Source organism: Bubalus bubalis, chromosome 1 (genome assembly GCF_019923935.1).
Source record: "Bubalus bubalis isolate 160015118507 breed Murrah chromosome 1, NDDB_SH_1, whole genome shotgun sequence".
Classification (NCBI taxonomy): Eukaryota; Metazoa; Chordata; class Mammalia; order Artiodactyla; family Bovidae; genus Bubalus; species Bubalus bubalis.
This window is the reverse complement of record NC_059157.1, coordinates 163,963,110-163,978,886: the sequence shown is the minus strand read 5'-3', so window position 1 is coordinate 163,978,886 and position 15,777 is coordinate 163,963,110. Positions and strand designations below refer to the sequence as shown.

At 39.7% G+C, this 15,777-nt stretch overlaps 1 protein-coding gene and 1 non-coding gene across 3 annotated transcripts in view; one reads left to right on the top strand and one right to left on the bottom strand.

The window, feature by feature from the left end:
* LOC102404339 (ceruloplasmin) overlaps positions 1 to 15,777 on the bottom strand; it is a 40,450-nt gene that overhangs the window by 5,487 nt on the left and 19,186 nt on the right. For both annotated transcript variants that reach the window (XM_044946141.2, XM_025269392.3), the window contains exons 12-17: positions 14,441 to 14,648; positions 12,287 to 12,426; positions 10,290 to 10,418; positions 4,777 to 4,883; positions 3,551 to 3,752; positions 1,004 to 1,143 (exon numbers count right to left, since the gene is read on the bottom strand). In XM_044946141.2, coding sequence (XP_044802076.2) covers positions 1,004 to 1,143; positions 3,551 to 3,752; positions 4,777 to 4,883; positions 10,290 to 10,418; positions 12,287 to 12,426; positions 14,441 to 14,648 — 926 coding nt within the window. The remainder of the gene's footprint in view (positions 1 to 1,003; positions 1,144 to 3,550; positions 3,753 to 4,776; positions 4,884 to 10,289; positions 10,419 to 12,286; positions 12,427 to 14,440; positions 14,649 to 15,777) is intronic.
* TRNAS-AGA lies at positions 9,536 to 9,607 on the top strand. The gene has a single exon. It is a non-coding gene; the product is annotated as a tRNA-Ser (tRNA).

The window sequence follows — 15,777 nt, the reverse complement described above, 5'->3', positions numbered from 1 at the left end:
TGCCAAGGGGTTTGACATGGATTCAATCACAAGGAAATGATCAGAACAATACAGAATATGGCACATTCTACAAAACTGGCCTGGACTCTTCAAAAATGAAAGATCATGAAAGATCAGGGAAATAAACGTCATATGGTATCCTGATTTTAGGAAAGATATTTAGTTGGTAAAGAATTTGCCTGCAATGCAGGAAACCTGGGTTTGATTCCTGCATTGTGAAGATCCCCTGGAAAAGAAAATGGCACCCCACTCCAGTATTCTTGCCTGGGAAATCCCATGGACAGAGGAACCTGGTGGGCTATAGTCCATGGGGTCGCAAGACTCAGACACGACTTAGTGACTAAAACCACCATGACAATGACAACCAAATGCTAAGTATAAATGGTTAGATCTGGGATTAAAAGAAAAACCATTACAACTAGCATTTTGGGGCCAACTAGTGATATTTGAATGGACTGTATGTTAGACTATATTATTCAATGAATGTTAATTTAAAGGGTATGATAATATTATTGTGGTTGAGGCAGGATTGTCTTCATTCTTAGGATACACCTGCTTTAGTATTTAGGAGTGAATAGTCATGATGTTTGCAATTTACTTTCAGTTGGATTCAGAGAAAAAAAAAACCAGAGAGAAAGCAAATGCAGCAAAAATATATAGGAGTGTTCAAGGTATTTTTATTTTATGTGACTGAGAGTTTGAAAATTAAAAAGATAAGTTGGGAAAGAGGGGTAAAATTAAGATGATTATAGATGTTTTATTTACTTATTGAGAAATATTAGAATAAAGTAAGAAGTGCAATTCATGTATTCAGAAGCATTCATCAAATGTCTGTGGGATATAAAGAGCTAAATGTATAACTATTGCATCAGACATACTGCAGATTGTATGTAATGAACTTGCGTTCTGGCGTGGTCATTTCCTTTCTCATTCTGTTATCTTTCTATGCTGCCCCAATAACAAGGTACTTAAGTAATTAAGAGGAGCTGCCCAGGCCTCTTACCGTGAAGACAAAGCTGTGGCCGTGAAAGTGAACTGTGTGCAGGCCAGACTCATCCCCTATGCCAATCAGATACCAATTCACTTCACTCCCCACGTGAAATACCAGGCCTTGGTTATTTGCAAACATTCTTCCATTAATTGCTGTGGGTGGAGAGGGGGACACAGTTTGTTATATTCGACCAGGATTTGAAATAATGTTTTTTAAAAAACACCTTATAGAAAGCACCATGATGTTTTCAGAGGCCATAAGGGTTTTCAAGCTAGCCTAAGGACACTGTTAAACATGACCAAACCACCCTTTCATGGGTGTGTCTGATGCTGGAGAGTTTTTCCTTGCCTGAGGAAATGAGGCACTGACTTTAACATAAGTGGGTTGTTCTAGAATAATTCACAACTAAGGATACTTAAGTTGGTGGATACTTAAATAGGTCTATAAATTTAAAGCATACTTGAAATTATCTCAATAGGCTCAGAACATTAGCAGTGTGATCCCATTTCCTTCATGACCTGTCATGAGTATGACTGGAATGGCCATTTGTTGTTCAGTCACTAAGTTGTCTTGTCTGACTCTTTGCGACCCCATGGACTGTAGCCCGCTAGGCTCCTCTGTCCATGGGATTCTCCAGGCAAGAATACTGGAGTGGGTTGCCGTTTCCTTCTCCAGGAATGGCCATTTGCCTGAGGTCTTGTCTTGCCCCCGCTTTAATCCTCACCAGATATGGCTTCCAATGGGTAATAGGAAGAAAATATTAAGATAAAAAACTATATATCCTTTTTTTCCTTTTCTATTTTGTGTCTGTCTTTGGAAATACGTGGAATATATTATCACAGTGACACAAATATATAATTAATTCAGGAAGCCCTTTCTTTGGGCTTCTCAGGTGGCTCAGTGGTAAAAGAATCCTCCTGCCAGTGCAGAAAACACAAGAGACATGGGTTCCATCTCTGGGTCAAGAAGAGCCCCTGAAAGAGGAAATGGTAACCCACTTAAGTATTCTTGCCTGGGAGATCCCATGGAGAGAAGAGCCCGGTGGGCTACAGTCCATGGGGTTGCAAAGACTCAGACACGACTGAGCACACGGGCACACACATATCATATGTAATTAATAACCATTTATCTGTGGAGGTTGGGCTCTAATGCTTTTAGCTGATGGAGGGGAGTAATAGGAAAAAACTAGGAGACACTGACACACTGCTTTAGATCAGTGCTTCTCAAACTTCAGTGTGTGCATGGCTGGGAATCTTGTTAAAATGCAGATTGTGATCCACTGGGCGTGTGAAGGCTGAAATACTGCATTTCTAACAAACTCTGAAGGGCTGCCACTACTGGTTCATGGACCACACTTGGAGCACAAGTGCCAGAATTGTTCGGAAAACATACATCTATTTCTATTGTTCTCTAGCTCAGTGCTCTTGAAACCTTTAGCATAGTGGTTCTCAACAGGATCTTCTCCTCCAAGGGAGGCAGTGTCTGGAGACATTTTTTTAGTTCTCACAATTTGAGGAGAAGGGCTACTGGCATCTAGGGGGTTGGGAGTATGGCTCCTGCTAAACATCCTACAATGCACCGAACAGCTCCCCCACGAGGCGTTATCCAACCAAAAACGTCAATAGTGTCAAGCTGGAGAAACCCTGGTTTAGATCAAGTTTAAATTCTTAACATGGTATTCATTCCCCACACTGATGGCTTTTTCTTTCCAGGCGCTCTGTGACCTAGCTTACCTTCTTCCATCCACCTGGAAGGTCATTCCCTTCGTTTTCCACTAGAGAGGCTCCTAGGCATCTTTAAATACTCAAAGTTCTCCTCACCTTCATGAAACCTTTCTTGACCTCCCAAATAAGAATTTAAAACACAGTGCTATTTACAATCCTGTCACAGCATCCCTTTGAGTCAGCCTTTTACTGTGGAAACACGCTGAACAACTTGAGAGATGATCCACCTTATGGCTTTTGTATCTCCTCAAGGCCTCAGACAGTGCTTTAGAGCATGTAGTTAGCCCTTCAAGGAATGTTAGCTGATATCCTCAGTTTTGCATTGTTCTCAGGGCTCCAGGGACATTAGAATTCACCACGCTGCTAGGACCGTGGTCTGCAGCCTGAGTGCCAACTCCAGCTCGCTCACTGTCCTTTTCTCTACTACTCATGAGCAAAGACTGGTTTTTAAACTTCTAAACAGTTGAACAAAATAAAAAAAAAAAATTTCCTGATGTGAAAATTGTGTGAAATACTATTTCCAGTGCAGTTTTACTGACTTGAAGCCACTTACATTTGCGTGTAAATACTCACTTACATGTGAGTGTTTTGGTGTCACAAGGGTTGAGTAGAAGAGTTCAAGGCAGAAACGCTATGGTCTACGAGTCTAAACTCTTTACTATCCAGCCCCTGATGGAAAAAGTTCGCTGGCCCCTGGTCTATGTGATCTGCACCCCAGCTCTATGGATTGTGTTCTTTAGACTGTGCTGAGAGTGACGGATGCAAACCTTTATCTGTTCCCTTTGGGGAGAACCACCTGTAGGCCCCAGTCAGTGAGTTAGTGAGTGGACATTACCATGCATGCTGTTGCTTCGTTTAAAAGTAATATCATTCCTGTCTACTTGGTTTGGATCTTGAGCATAGGTATTGATGTTTTCTTCAATGTACCAGGATTCATTCTCATCAAAAGTCAGGAAGAAGAGAACACGGTGAACTATGTTTTCTTTGGTATCTTTTCGACATACAATCAAAGGACCTACCAGTCCACTATTAAGATCCTGGAGAGACAAAGCAAGATAATGAACTGTGTCCACAGCTAAAAAACTCCCCCAGACAAGGAAAAGAGTGGGAACAAGTTTTCGTTTGAGTGAGGTTAGATCCTGAGTTTTGAATGATTAGGGTTCTAACTCTGAGCATAAGGAACAATATTTGACTTGCTAAATTCTCTTCCTTTTTTCTTTTTTTTCAAATCAGAATTTCCACAAATAACTTGCTAAATTCTTGATTGGAAAAAACAATGATCATCTCACTCATTAGAGTTGAGGTCCAAAGTGAACAACAAACTCTTGAAAGGGATTTTAGATACATTCCCGAGTGGATTTAGCTTTATCTTTGAAATTTTAATTAAAAAACAGAACTTCGGTTTTAATTAGAATTCCCTTGCACTGGAGTTGGTTGACAGACTTGTCTAAAGGTCATGGATCCTCCCCCACCAATAATACATTTGTTCTTGCAGCCACTTTCAGTTGGGATCCCTGGTTCATTTGTATTTATTTTCTTTGGGGGTTGAATGTCTGTGTCTGCTCTTGGTTTTGGTGGAAAGCAGGCCAAAAATAACTAAAAGGCCAGAAAATGAGCTCTTTTTTTTTTTTTTTTTTTTTTAATACAAATGAACTGGACCTTAAGTTGAGAGTTTTTAAAAGATAAATACTGTGTGTCCATTAATTTGTAACTAATTACAGAATTTTAAAACTTCATCCTTAATTTTCTGGAAACTAAATCTTATCCAATGAAACAAAGAAGAGGGTATTATCATATAATTATACATATATATGTGTTTATCCCATATATATATATTCCATATATATATATATACTTCAATCCACAGTAACATGTTGGAAAATATTCTAAATCTAAGTAATCATAATGTAATAATTTTTTGCTCTTGAAAAATGCAAACTTGTATAGAATTAAAAACTAAGCAGTATTTAGAAAGTTTACATAAAACTGAGATTTTAAAGAAAAATAAAACCTTGCTTTCGTCATAATTTCTAAGTATAAAAACTGGAATTTGAAGCTTACCTTAACTATGTCCACGGTCGAATAGTAAAACCAAGGTATGCACTCAAAGTCATTTGAGGTAGGACCAGATCTTTCAGGAACCTGCCAAACGTATGTTTGGATCTCTCCTGAAATAGGTAAATGCAATGTGTTTAAACTGAATCTTTTAAATCACATTTCTTTATGGAAAACCAGAAAATGAACAAACCCTAAAGCTATACAGATATTCAACAGCATAGTCCTCGTTTTCACTCCTGGCTCCACAGCTTCTTGCTTTGTGATCTTAGTCAATGTGTTTACATGGTTTAGACTTCTGTTTCTTCATGCTCAGTCAGGAAGATCCCCTGGAGGAGGGCATGCAACCAACTCCCGTGTTCTTGCCTGGATGATCCCAGGGACAGAGGAGCTTGACAGGCTACAGTCCATATGGGGTCACAGAGAGTTGAACATGACTGAGGGCCTAACACTTTTACTTCACTTTGCTTTTCCTCGTGCACATAAAATGGGAATTTAGGGATTAGACAAGATGGTGCAAAGGAAGCCCTTGGTGTTACATCATCTGACCCACAGGGCAAGGTTGATGTCACTGTCCGTGTTGGTTGTTAGATTCTCAGCATTACAGGATCAAAACTTTATAATGGGGGCTTCTCTGAGGACTCAGCAGTAAAGAATTTGCCTGTCAATGCAGGGAACATGGGTTCAGTCCCTGGTCTAGGAAGATCCCATGTGCCAAGGGACAACAAAGTCCAACTGCCACAAATACTGAGCCAGTGCTCTAGAGCAACAAGAGAAACCGTCGCAATGAGAAGCCCATGCACCGCAACTAGAGAGTAGCCCCTGTTCACTGAAACTAGAGAAAGCCCAGCACAACCAAAAATAAATAAGTAAACTAAAAAAAAAACCTTTATAGTGATTCTGCCATTGAAAAATATCAATTGTTAAATCTAATTCACTTGTTCAACAAATACTCATTTGTAGTGAAGATAACTCAGTCTGTGAGATGTGACAGAATTGTTTTGAATCACAGCTCCGAACCTTCCAATCTGAAGATCACATGCACCTCCTTCCCCTCCCTACCCCCAAGGCTGTTTGCATTAATTTGAATCTTCTTGACTCTTGCAGGAAAGTTCTTTTGGTCCCCACCCTCACCCCTTGCTGTATCATTCTACATCTCTCCCTTCCAGAGGTGTTCCCAAGCACCTGTGACATAGTCTTCCTTCTCCACTAACCAACCCCATCCTCAGCCTCCCCAGTTCCAAATCTTGAACAATCATCTTAGTATTAGCCCTCTCCTTCCAGCACACTGCACAGGTCCAGGGACACAGCAGGTACTCAGAAGTGTTAGTGAAATGCACGTAATGTGATCCTTTCCTGGCAAATCAGAACAAAGTGCTGACTTGCAAACTCCCTTGGCAGGAGATTCATTTTGGTCCCATGGTAGGACTGTCTACTTTTAAATCAAAAGGGAATGTTCCACCTATCATCAAAGTCTATCTTTAGTCTTTCTGCCCCACAACTTTTTTTTTCTTCTGAATTTGACTCTTTCTTTGATACCCTTAATTTCCAGAACTACTTATTGTGACGGGCACCTTTAGAGGACATTCTGCTGCTGCTGCTAAGTTGCTTCAGTCGTGTCCGACTCTGTGCAACCCCATAGACGGTGGCCCACCAGGCTCCCCTGTCCCTGGGTTCTCCAGGCAAGAATACTGGAGTGAGTTGCCATTTCCTTCTCCAATGCATGCATGCATGCTAAGTCACTTCAGTCGTGTCCGACCCTGTGCGACCCTATGGACAGCAGCCTACCAGGCTACTCCGCCCATAGGATTCTCTAGGCAAGAATACTGGAGTGGGTTGCCATTTCTTTCTACAAGAGGACATTCTGGATGCCCCTTTTATATCCCCCTTGAAAAATACTCCACCAGGTATCAACAGCCATGTCCCCCATGCCTGCATCCAATGACTCAGAAGTGATACAAAGGTGCCAGTTCTCTTACCCCAACTCAGGAGAGCTGCTGCTGCTGCTGCTACGTTGCTTCAGGCTACCCAATCTTTGAAATTTCTCAGAGTTGTGGCTGTGACTTCTGTTGAGGTTGCATCTCTGTTAAACCTTTTTTCCCTGTCCAATTTTGCTTCTTTCTTTTTTTATTCCCCCCAAATTGTTTATCCCAAGACCACTGTCTGCACACAAATCTTCATTTTAGGGTCTCCCTCCTGGGCATTTATATTAAAAAGCATTCATTTCCTTTAAGTTTAGAATGCTGAGTGGCATGCTGTACAGGGTCATGTCACGATGATTAGCACATGAGGTTTCTCCCTTTTTCTTAGCTGCTCAACTCTTTCCCTTGCCTCCTTCTTCACACACTGCACCTTGTACTCAACTCCTACTTTAGCACTTGAGTTGGAGACATTGAACACAGCATAAATACCTGACAACTGGACAGGTAAAGAGGTGGGAGAGCTGCACACAAATTGTATACACATGGTGCCCTATCCTGGAAGCAAACTTCATTTGCAAAAGGAACTTCTCTCTCAAACTTGTTCTTCAGGCCCTTCTTGCTGTTGTTCAATTGCTAAGTCAGACTCAACTCTGTGAGCCCATGGACTGCAGCACTCCAGGCTTCCTGTGCTTCACCATCTCCCAGAATTTGCTCAAACTCATGTCCAGTGAGTCAGTGTTGCCATCCAACCATCGCATCCTCTGTCGACCCTTCTCCTTCCTAGTCCACTAATGTCTCTCACCTGGAACTATACTCCTATTTAAGAAAGAACATTAGCCCCACAGTCTTGCATAAAAGCTTTGGGGCTTTTCTTTTCCCCAAAGCAGTTACTTGGCCGTGTTTGTTTATTTTTGGTGGGATAGTTTGTTTTCATTCCAGGAATGGAATATCTTTCCATCTGTTTGTGTTGTCTTCAAATTTTTTTCTCGGCGTACAAGAGCTTTCTGTACTTTCTGAGTACAAGTCTTTTACCTCTTTTGGTTGGTTTGTTTCTAGGTAGTTTATTCTTTTTGATGTGATTGTGAATGGGATTAATTTCTTAATTTATTCATTAATTTCTCTTTCTGATATCTTGTTGTTAGTGTATATAAATGCAATAAATTTCTGTACATTAATTTTGTATCCTTCAACTTTATCAGATTTGTTGATGAGCCCAAGGAGTTTTTTGGTGGTGGCTTTAGGATTTTCAATGTACAGTATCATGTCATCTGCAAACAGTAAGAGTTTCACTTCTTCTTTTCCAGTTTTGGATTCCTTTTATTTCTTTTTCTAGTTTGATTGCTGTGACTAGGACTTTGAATACTATGTTGAATAAAGCTGGTGAGAGTGGGCATCCTTGTCTTGCTTCTGATCATAGAGGAAACACTTTCAGCTTTTCACTGTTGAGTATGATGTTAGCTGTGGGCTTGTCATATATGGCCTTTATTATGTTGAGGTATGTTCCCTCTGTACTCAATTTGTTGAGACTTTTTATCATAAATAGTTGTTTAATTTTTCAAAAGCTTTTTCTGCATCTATTGAGATGATCATATCCTTTTAATCTTCAATTTGTTGATGATTTGTTGATGTGATGTATCACATTGATTGACTTGTGGATATTGAACTATCCCAGGTGACGCTAGTGGTAAAGAACCCATCTACCAATCTAGGAGACATAAGAGATGCAGGTTTGATCCCTGGGTCAGGAAGATCCTTTGGAGATGGAAATGGCAACCCACTCCAGCATTCTTGCCTGCAGAATCCCATGGATGGAAGAGGCTGGCAGGCTACGGTCCATGGGGTCCATGGGGTCGCAAAGAGTCGGACACAACTGAAGTGACTTAGCATGCACCCCTGGGATAAATCCTACTTGATCATGGTATATGATCCTTTTATTGTATCATTGGATTTAGTTTGCTAGTATTTTGTTGAGGATTTTTGTATCTATGTTTATCAGTGATATTGGCCTATAATTTTCTTTTTTTGCGGTATCTTTGTTTGGTCTTGGTATCAGGGTGATGCTGGCCTCATAGAATAAGTTTGGAGGCATTCTTTCATCTGCAATTTTTTGAAAGAGTTTGAGAAGGATAGGTGTTAACTCTTTCCTAAAAGTTAGGTAGAATTCACCCATGAAGCCATCTGGTGCTGGACTTTGTTGTTGTTTTTTCAACAGATTCAGTTTCATTTCATGTTTTCAATTTTTCTTCCTGATGCAATCTCTGAAGATTGCATATTTCTAGGAATTTATCTATTTATTCTAGGATGTCCATTTTATTAGCATATAATTGTTTGTAGTAATCTCTTATGATAATTTGTATTGCTGTGGTGTCAGTTGTAAGTTCTCTTTCATTTTTTATTTTATTTACTTGCACTCTCTCTCTTTTTTCTTGATGAACCTGACTAAATGTTTATCAGTTTTATCTTTTTGAAGAGCTAACTCTTAGTTTCATTGATCTTTTATATTACTCTTAAAATCTCTATTTCATTTATCTCTGCTCTGATCTTAATGTTTTCTTTTCTTCTACTAACTTGGATTTTGTTTGTAAGTCGGAACAACCCATTATGGAAAACAATATGAGGGTTCCTCAAAAAACTAAAAACAGAACTACTATATGATCCAGCAATTCCACTTATGGATATACATCCAAAGAAAATGAAAACACTAATTTGAAAAGATGCATGGACCCCAATGTTCATAGCAGCATTATTTATAATAGCCAAGATATGGAAGCAACCTAAGTGTCCTTCAACAGATGAATAGATGAAGGAGATGAATATATATATATCACTACTCAGCCATTGAGTCCCTGGTGGCTCAGAGGTTAAAGCATCTGCCTAGAATGCGGGAGACCCAGGTTCGATCCCTGGGTTGGGAATATCCCCTGGAGAAGGAAAATGGCAACCCACTCCAGTACTCTTGCCTGGAGAATCGAGGGAGGGGCCTGGTAGGCTACAGTCCATGGGGTCGCAAAGAGTCGGACACGACTGAGCGACTTCACTTCTCTCAGCCATTACAAAGAATGAAATTTTGCCATTTGCAACTACACAGATGGACCTGGAGGGTATTATGTTTAATGGAATGTCAACTAGAGAAAGACAAATACTATACTGTCACTTATATGTAGAATCTAAAAACAAAGCACTAGTGAATATAACAGAAAAGAAACAGTCATAGATATAGAGGACAAACTAGTGGTTACCACTGGGGAGAGAAAAGTGAGGAAACGCGAGATAGAAGCAGGGGATTAAGAGGTACAAACCACTATGTATAAAATAAATAAGCTATAAGGATATATTGTACAGCATAGGGAATAAAGCCAGTATTTTATAATAAATAGAGTATAATTTATAAAAATTTTGAATCACTATGTTGTACACCCAAAACTAGTATAATATTGTAAATCAGTTACTATACTTCAATAAAGACATAGGCATGAAATATAGTAGGTATTTCACAAAAGAAAGAAACAAACAAAAAAAGAGGGAAAAAAGAGCAGACGTTATCCTCACAGTCCTGCATAAAAGCTTTGGGACTTTTCTTTCTCCCAAAGCAGGTACCTGGCTGTGTTGCAGCAACAGTGGGGTTGTCTGTTTTCACTCCATGAGCATGAATAGAATATGGTCTTGAGGCTTTATTTTTAAAGACAACATAGATTTTCTCACCAGGGCTGAGAAATATTATAGGACCTAGGAAATACAAAAAGAAAAATGGATGGATAGTTGTTATTTACTTTAAATTATGAGTCATCTGCCCCCTTAAGATATACACAATGACTTATTATATTCCTTAACATGAAGCCAAATGAAACACAAACACATTTAACAAATGGACCATTGCTGTTTTATGACACATGGCTTTTGCCTGGAAAATTTAAATCATCTAGAATTTTTATAAGCTCCAGTTCTAGAAAACTTACTTCGATGAGCATTAGTTAATGCCTATGAAAACACACAATTTAGAAATAGAACATTTTCTTTCTTGACCAACCTCACCATTTAAAACTTTTTATTCTGCACCCCACCCCCCCTTTACCCTAGTGGAAGATTGGGAGAAACTGCAAGGTGTTTTCATTGACCCAGGGCTATTATCTCTCACAAATTGACCCTTCGTTTTACTCTCTTTTTTATCCCATGCTAAGAGCTGGAGGTATATAATTTATTATAAAACTTCTATTTGAAGGCAGATAGAATTTGTGGCTCTAAAAATTCTGAAACAGAGATGGTTTTGAGATGAACTAAGGCTTCCCTGATGGCTCAGTGGTAAAGAATCCACCTGCCAATGAAGGAGATGCAGGTTTGATCCCTGGGTTGGGATGATCCCCTGGAGGGGGAAATGGAAACCCACTACAGTATTCTTGCCTGGAAAATCCCATGGACAGAGGAGCCTGGGGGGCCACAGTCCATGGGGTTGCAAAGAGTCTGACACCAGTTAGTGACTAAACAACAATAAAGCAGACAGAACTCTCCTGAAACACGTGCTATAACTATTAATATCAGAACCCCGAAGAGACCTGGTAGATACTACATACTAATGAAGTAAAGCACCTCTTTGCCGCCCATGGCAATTCTACCATCTCAAACACTATGCTTGCTTTTCCTTTTCTAAAAAGTGGGGTTTGTGTGTGTGTGTGTGTGTGTGTAAATAAAGGAATCTAGAGGGTCATATTGTGTTATTTATCTTAGTGCATTTGGCCAGAATCCTAGAGAAAACAAATATAATACTGTTACTTTTTTTGAAGGGTCCATTCAAAAGCACTGGAAACTGAATACCACAGACCTCCCTCCAGGGGTTGCAAAGCCCAAGAGGCTGACGCGGAGCCAAGAAAAGTTAAAATTCCTCCTTGTCAGCATGCACATCCATCTTCTCAGGGTGCCATGCCAGAACATGGCCTCCAATAGACACACAGATATCACGACAGAAATAAGATCTGGGCGTATGGATATGCCTTGTGACCTCTGGAAACACTATGCAATGTATGGACATGCCATTTGACATAACAAGTGAATACATTGTGTGACTTATGGAAATGCTGTGTGACTTATAGAAATGTTACATGTGGGTGCCTAGGAGGCACTTACTAGTTTTTTAGCTGATCTGTCAAAGGTGGAGGTATGGGCTATATTTTTCTCACTCCTAGACAGAAGAGGAAATTAAATCTTGAGCAATTAACTGTTTAAACACTTAAATTTAAACAAAGAAGGCCCCCTCCTAACTATATGAGGGTTTCTGGGATTTGTTTTAACTTCAAAGAAATTATCTTTAAATGTTATTTCTAAGGTCCCTCCCAGAATCTTGGGATTCTGTGTGCAAGAAGCCATATAATCTGAAACTAACTGTATTCATTGTCTATGATATCTTTGTTGTCCATTTAAAAATATTTGAATCACTTTTCTTTTCCCAATAAAAGTGTCTACCAGCAAACAAATTAAAGTTAGAATTATAGGCACTTTTCTCCGTTGAGGTAGAAGTTGACAATATCCTTATGTAGGCAACAATTTCCAATGGTTGAGGACAAGATGACAAACCCCAAACCAATCTTCTAGTGTATTAATACCTAGTATATCCAGATGTATTTCATCTTCATTTCGTACTGTTTGATTTGTGAATGTGATGTCATCATATTGGCGGTATACAACCTTCTTGTATTTGGACCCAAGATATGTCTCAACTCTATCCAAGTACATGTTTGTTTCGCTTTGAGAAAATAAAAACAAAAAAATCACAGTTAATTAATTTAACCATTAAATTAGACAAATTCTCGTATGGAAGAACTTATTGGAATAATGAAATTTATTAATATCTAGAGTCTATTACGTGAACCGTGAACTTCCAGATGTTCAAGCTGGTTTTAGAAAAGTCAGAGGAACCAGAGATCAAATTGCCAACATCCACTGGATCATCGAAAAAGCAAGAGTTCCAGAAAAACATCTATTTCTGCTTTACTGGCTATGCCAAAGCCTTTGACTGTGTGGATCACAATAAACTGTGGAAAATTCTGAAAGAGATGGCCATACCAGACCACCTGACCTGCCTCTTGAGAAACCTATATGCAGATCAGGGAGCAACAGTTAGAACTGGACATGGAACAACAGACTGGTTCCAAATAGGAAAAGGAGTCTGTCAAGGCTGTATATTGTCACCCTGCTTATTTAACTTATATGCAGAGTACATCATGAGAAACTCTGGGCTGGAAGAAGCACAAGCTGGAATCAAGATTGCCGGGAGAAATATCAATAGCCTCAGATATGCAGATGACACGACTCTTATGGTGGAAAGTGAAGAGGAACTAAAAAGCCTCTTGATGAGAGTGAAAGAGGAGAGTGAAAAGGTTGGCTTAAAGCTCAACATTCAGAAAGCTAAGATCATGGCATCCGGTCCCATCACTTCATGGGAAATAGATGGGGAAACAGTGGAAACAGTGTCAGACTTTATTTTTCTGGGCTCCAAAATCACTGCAGATGGTGATTGCAGCCATGAAATTAAAAGACGCTTACTCCTTGGAAGGAAAGTTATGACCAACCTGTTGCTGCTAAATCACTTCAGTCGTGTCCGACTGTGTGTGACCCCATGGACGAGCAGAGACATTACCTTGCCAACAAAGGTCCATCTAGTCAAGGCTATGGTTCTTCCTGTGGTCATGTATGGATGTGAGAGTTGGACTGTGAAGAAAGCTGAGCGCCGAAGAATTGATGTTTTTGAACTGTGGTGTTGGAGAAGACTCTTGAGAGTCCCTTGGACTGCAAGGATATCCAACCAGTCCATCCTAAAGGAGATCAGTCCTGGGTGTTCATTGGAAGGACTGATGCTAAAGCTGAAACTCTAGTATTTTGGCCACCTCACGCAAAGAGTTGACTCATTGGAAAAGACCCTGATACTGGGAGGGATTGGGGGCAGGAGGAGAAGGGGACGACAGAGAATGAGATGGCTGGATGGCATCACTGACTCAATGGACATGAGTTTGGGTAAACTCCGGGAGTTGGTGATGGACAGGGAGGCCTGGCGTGCTGTGATTCATGGGGTCGCAAAGAGTTGGACACGACTGAGCGACTAAACTGACTGACTGACTGAAAGTCTATTTTACCTTAGAAATTAATTTCATTTTTTAAAAAAAATATTCATTTTGGTAAGATTGTTGGATATTCATCCTGTACCTTAAAACATGTTTTTAGGATGAAATTCAGTTTTGATCAAATGAATAAATAGTAAGAAAGAAAAATCAGAGAAAGATATCAAATTTTATACAAAAATAAAAATTAGTGTCTTCAATTTGAGGTTCAAAGAAGAATAGCAATAGCTGGAAACAAATGAAGACAAAAAAATTCTGACTGATTCCAAATGTTAAATGTAGCTGAAATTACACTTATTATACCTAAAGTGGTGAGATTGGGTAGTAAAATACATAAGGAAGAGAGAAGACAAGAAATGAAAAGAGAGACAAGAAGAAACAGCAAAGAAGAATTATGTTACTATTTGGAAAGATTAGAAGTATTTATAACTAAAGACATCACACACACATTTTGAAGTTATTTGTAATTAAATGTGTCCTAAACTACACATGCCATACACATACCACGCACAAAAAAATGCACACACCACAAACACACACACATACACACACACACAAACACACACACACAAGACTGAAAGGAAAGGGTGGAGGACTACAGAATAAACCCTGCCCAGTTAGAGATGGAAGTCACTGCCATACTTATGTCCTTGGAGACGATGCAGTTCTCTCTCCCACTCCCTGCTAGGAGAATAATCCCACACAATTTCCTCAGCTGCGATATAAATAACCTTCGCCTCCTGGTACTGTGTTTGATCTGGGTTTGGCTCTGAACACTTCCTCACTTGGTATTTATGTTTCATGCCTCCAATATAGTGCTCTGAGGTCATACAAACCACATCAAAAATGCCTAGAGGGGAATAAGAAAAGCATACTTAAGGCATTGCATTCAGATTTCTTTTCTCTAAGTCATCTATAAGATATACATCCCCCAGAGAAATACTATAAGATGGTTCATTCATTCTTTCACTAATTTGACAAGTATTTATTGAGTATCTTCTTTATGCCAGGCATATTTCTGGGCACTTGGGAATCATTAATGAATAAAATAGGTAAACATTCTTGCCCTTGAGGTTTATATTGCAGGGTGTTGTAGAGACAGACAACCAACCTAGTAAGTAAAGTTGATGTGGGTTGGAAGGTGATAAGTGCTATGGATTAAGGAAAATGTAGGACAGTGTAAGGAGTATTGAGAATTCTGGATGAATGTGTGGAGGGAGAGGGTAATGAACAATATTTTATAGGATGATCAGGGTAGGTCTTGATGGGTGAGTGACATTTGGGCAAAGATTCACAAGAGGTAGATGGTGGATCCAGAGGAAGGGCAATCCAGCAAGAGGAAATAGCAAATTCCCTGCCTGAGGGTCTGTTTGGTGCGTTTGAAGGCCATCTAAGAAGCCTGGGGGTCTGGATTAGAGTGAGCAAGGCTGAGGGTACTAGGAGACAGGATTGGTGGGGAATGGAGGACAAAGTCACATAGGCCCTTGTGGGCCACTGAAAGATCTGTAGCTTTAACTGAGTCTATGAGTGACATAGAACATTCTGGCAGTTGTGCTGAGAATAGACCAGAGTGGACAAGGGAAGAAGGAAGGAGACTTATTAGGAGGCTATTACAATAACCCACAAGGGATGATGATGGTTGGAGCAGAGAGGTAGTGTGGAGGTAGTGAAAGGAAGTTGCAGGAAATCAGAATAATATGTTATTAATAAGAACCCAAAACAGTGACCACAATGAAAACAAATCACCTCAACAACAACAACAAATTCCAGCATGGATCAGACCAGAAAATTCCACCTAAATTCCAGTTGTCTTTTATTTTGGTAATTTTATGCCCTTCGTGTTCTGACTTTGTTTCTATTAATATTGATATCACCTTAATCAACATTAGCATTCTCTTTCAACTCTGTACATATTTCTGTGGTTATTGTTACTTATCATCACATTGCTGTGTGTTTACTGTGGTGGATACTGTTTAGGA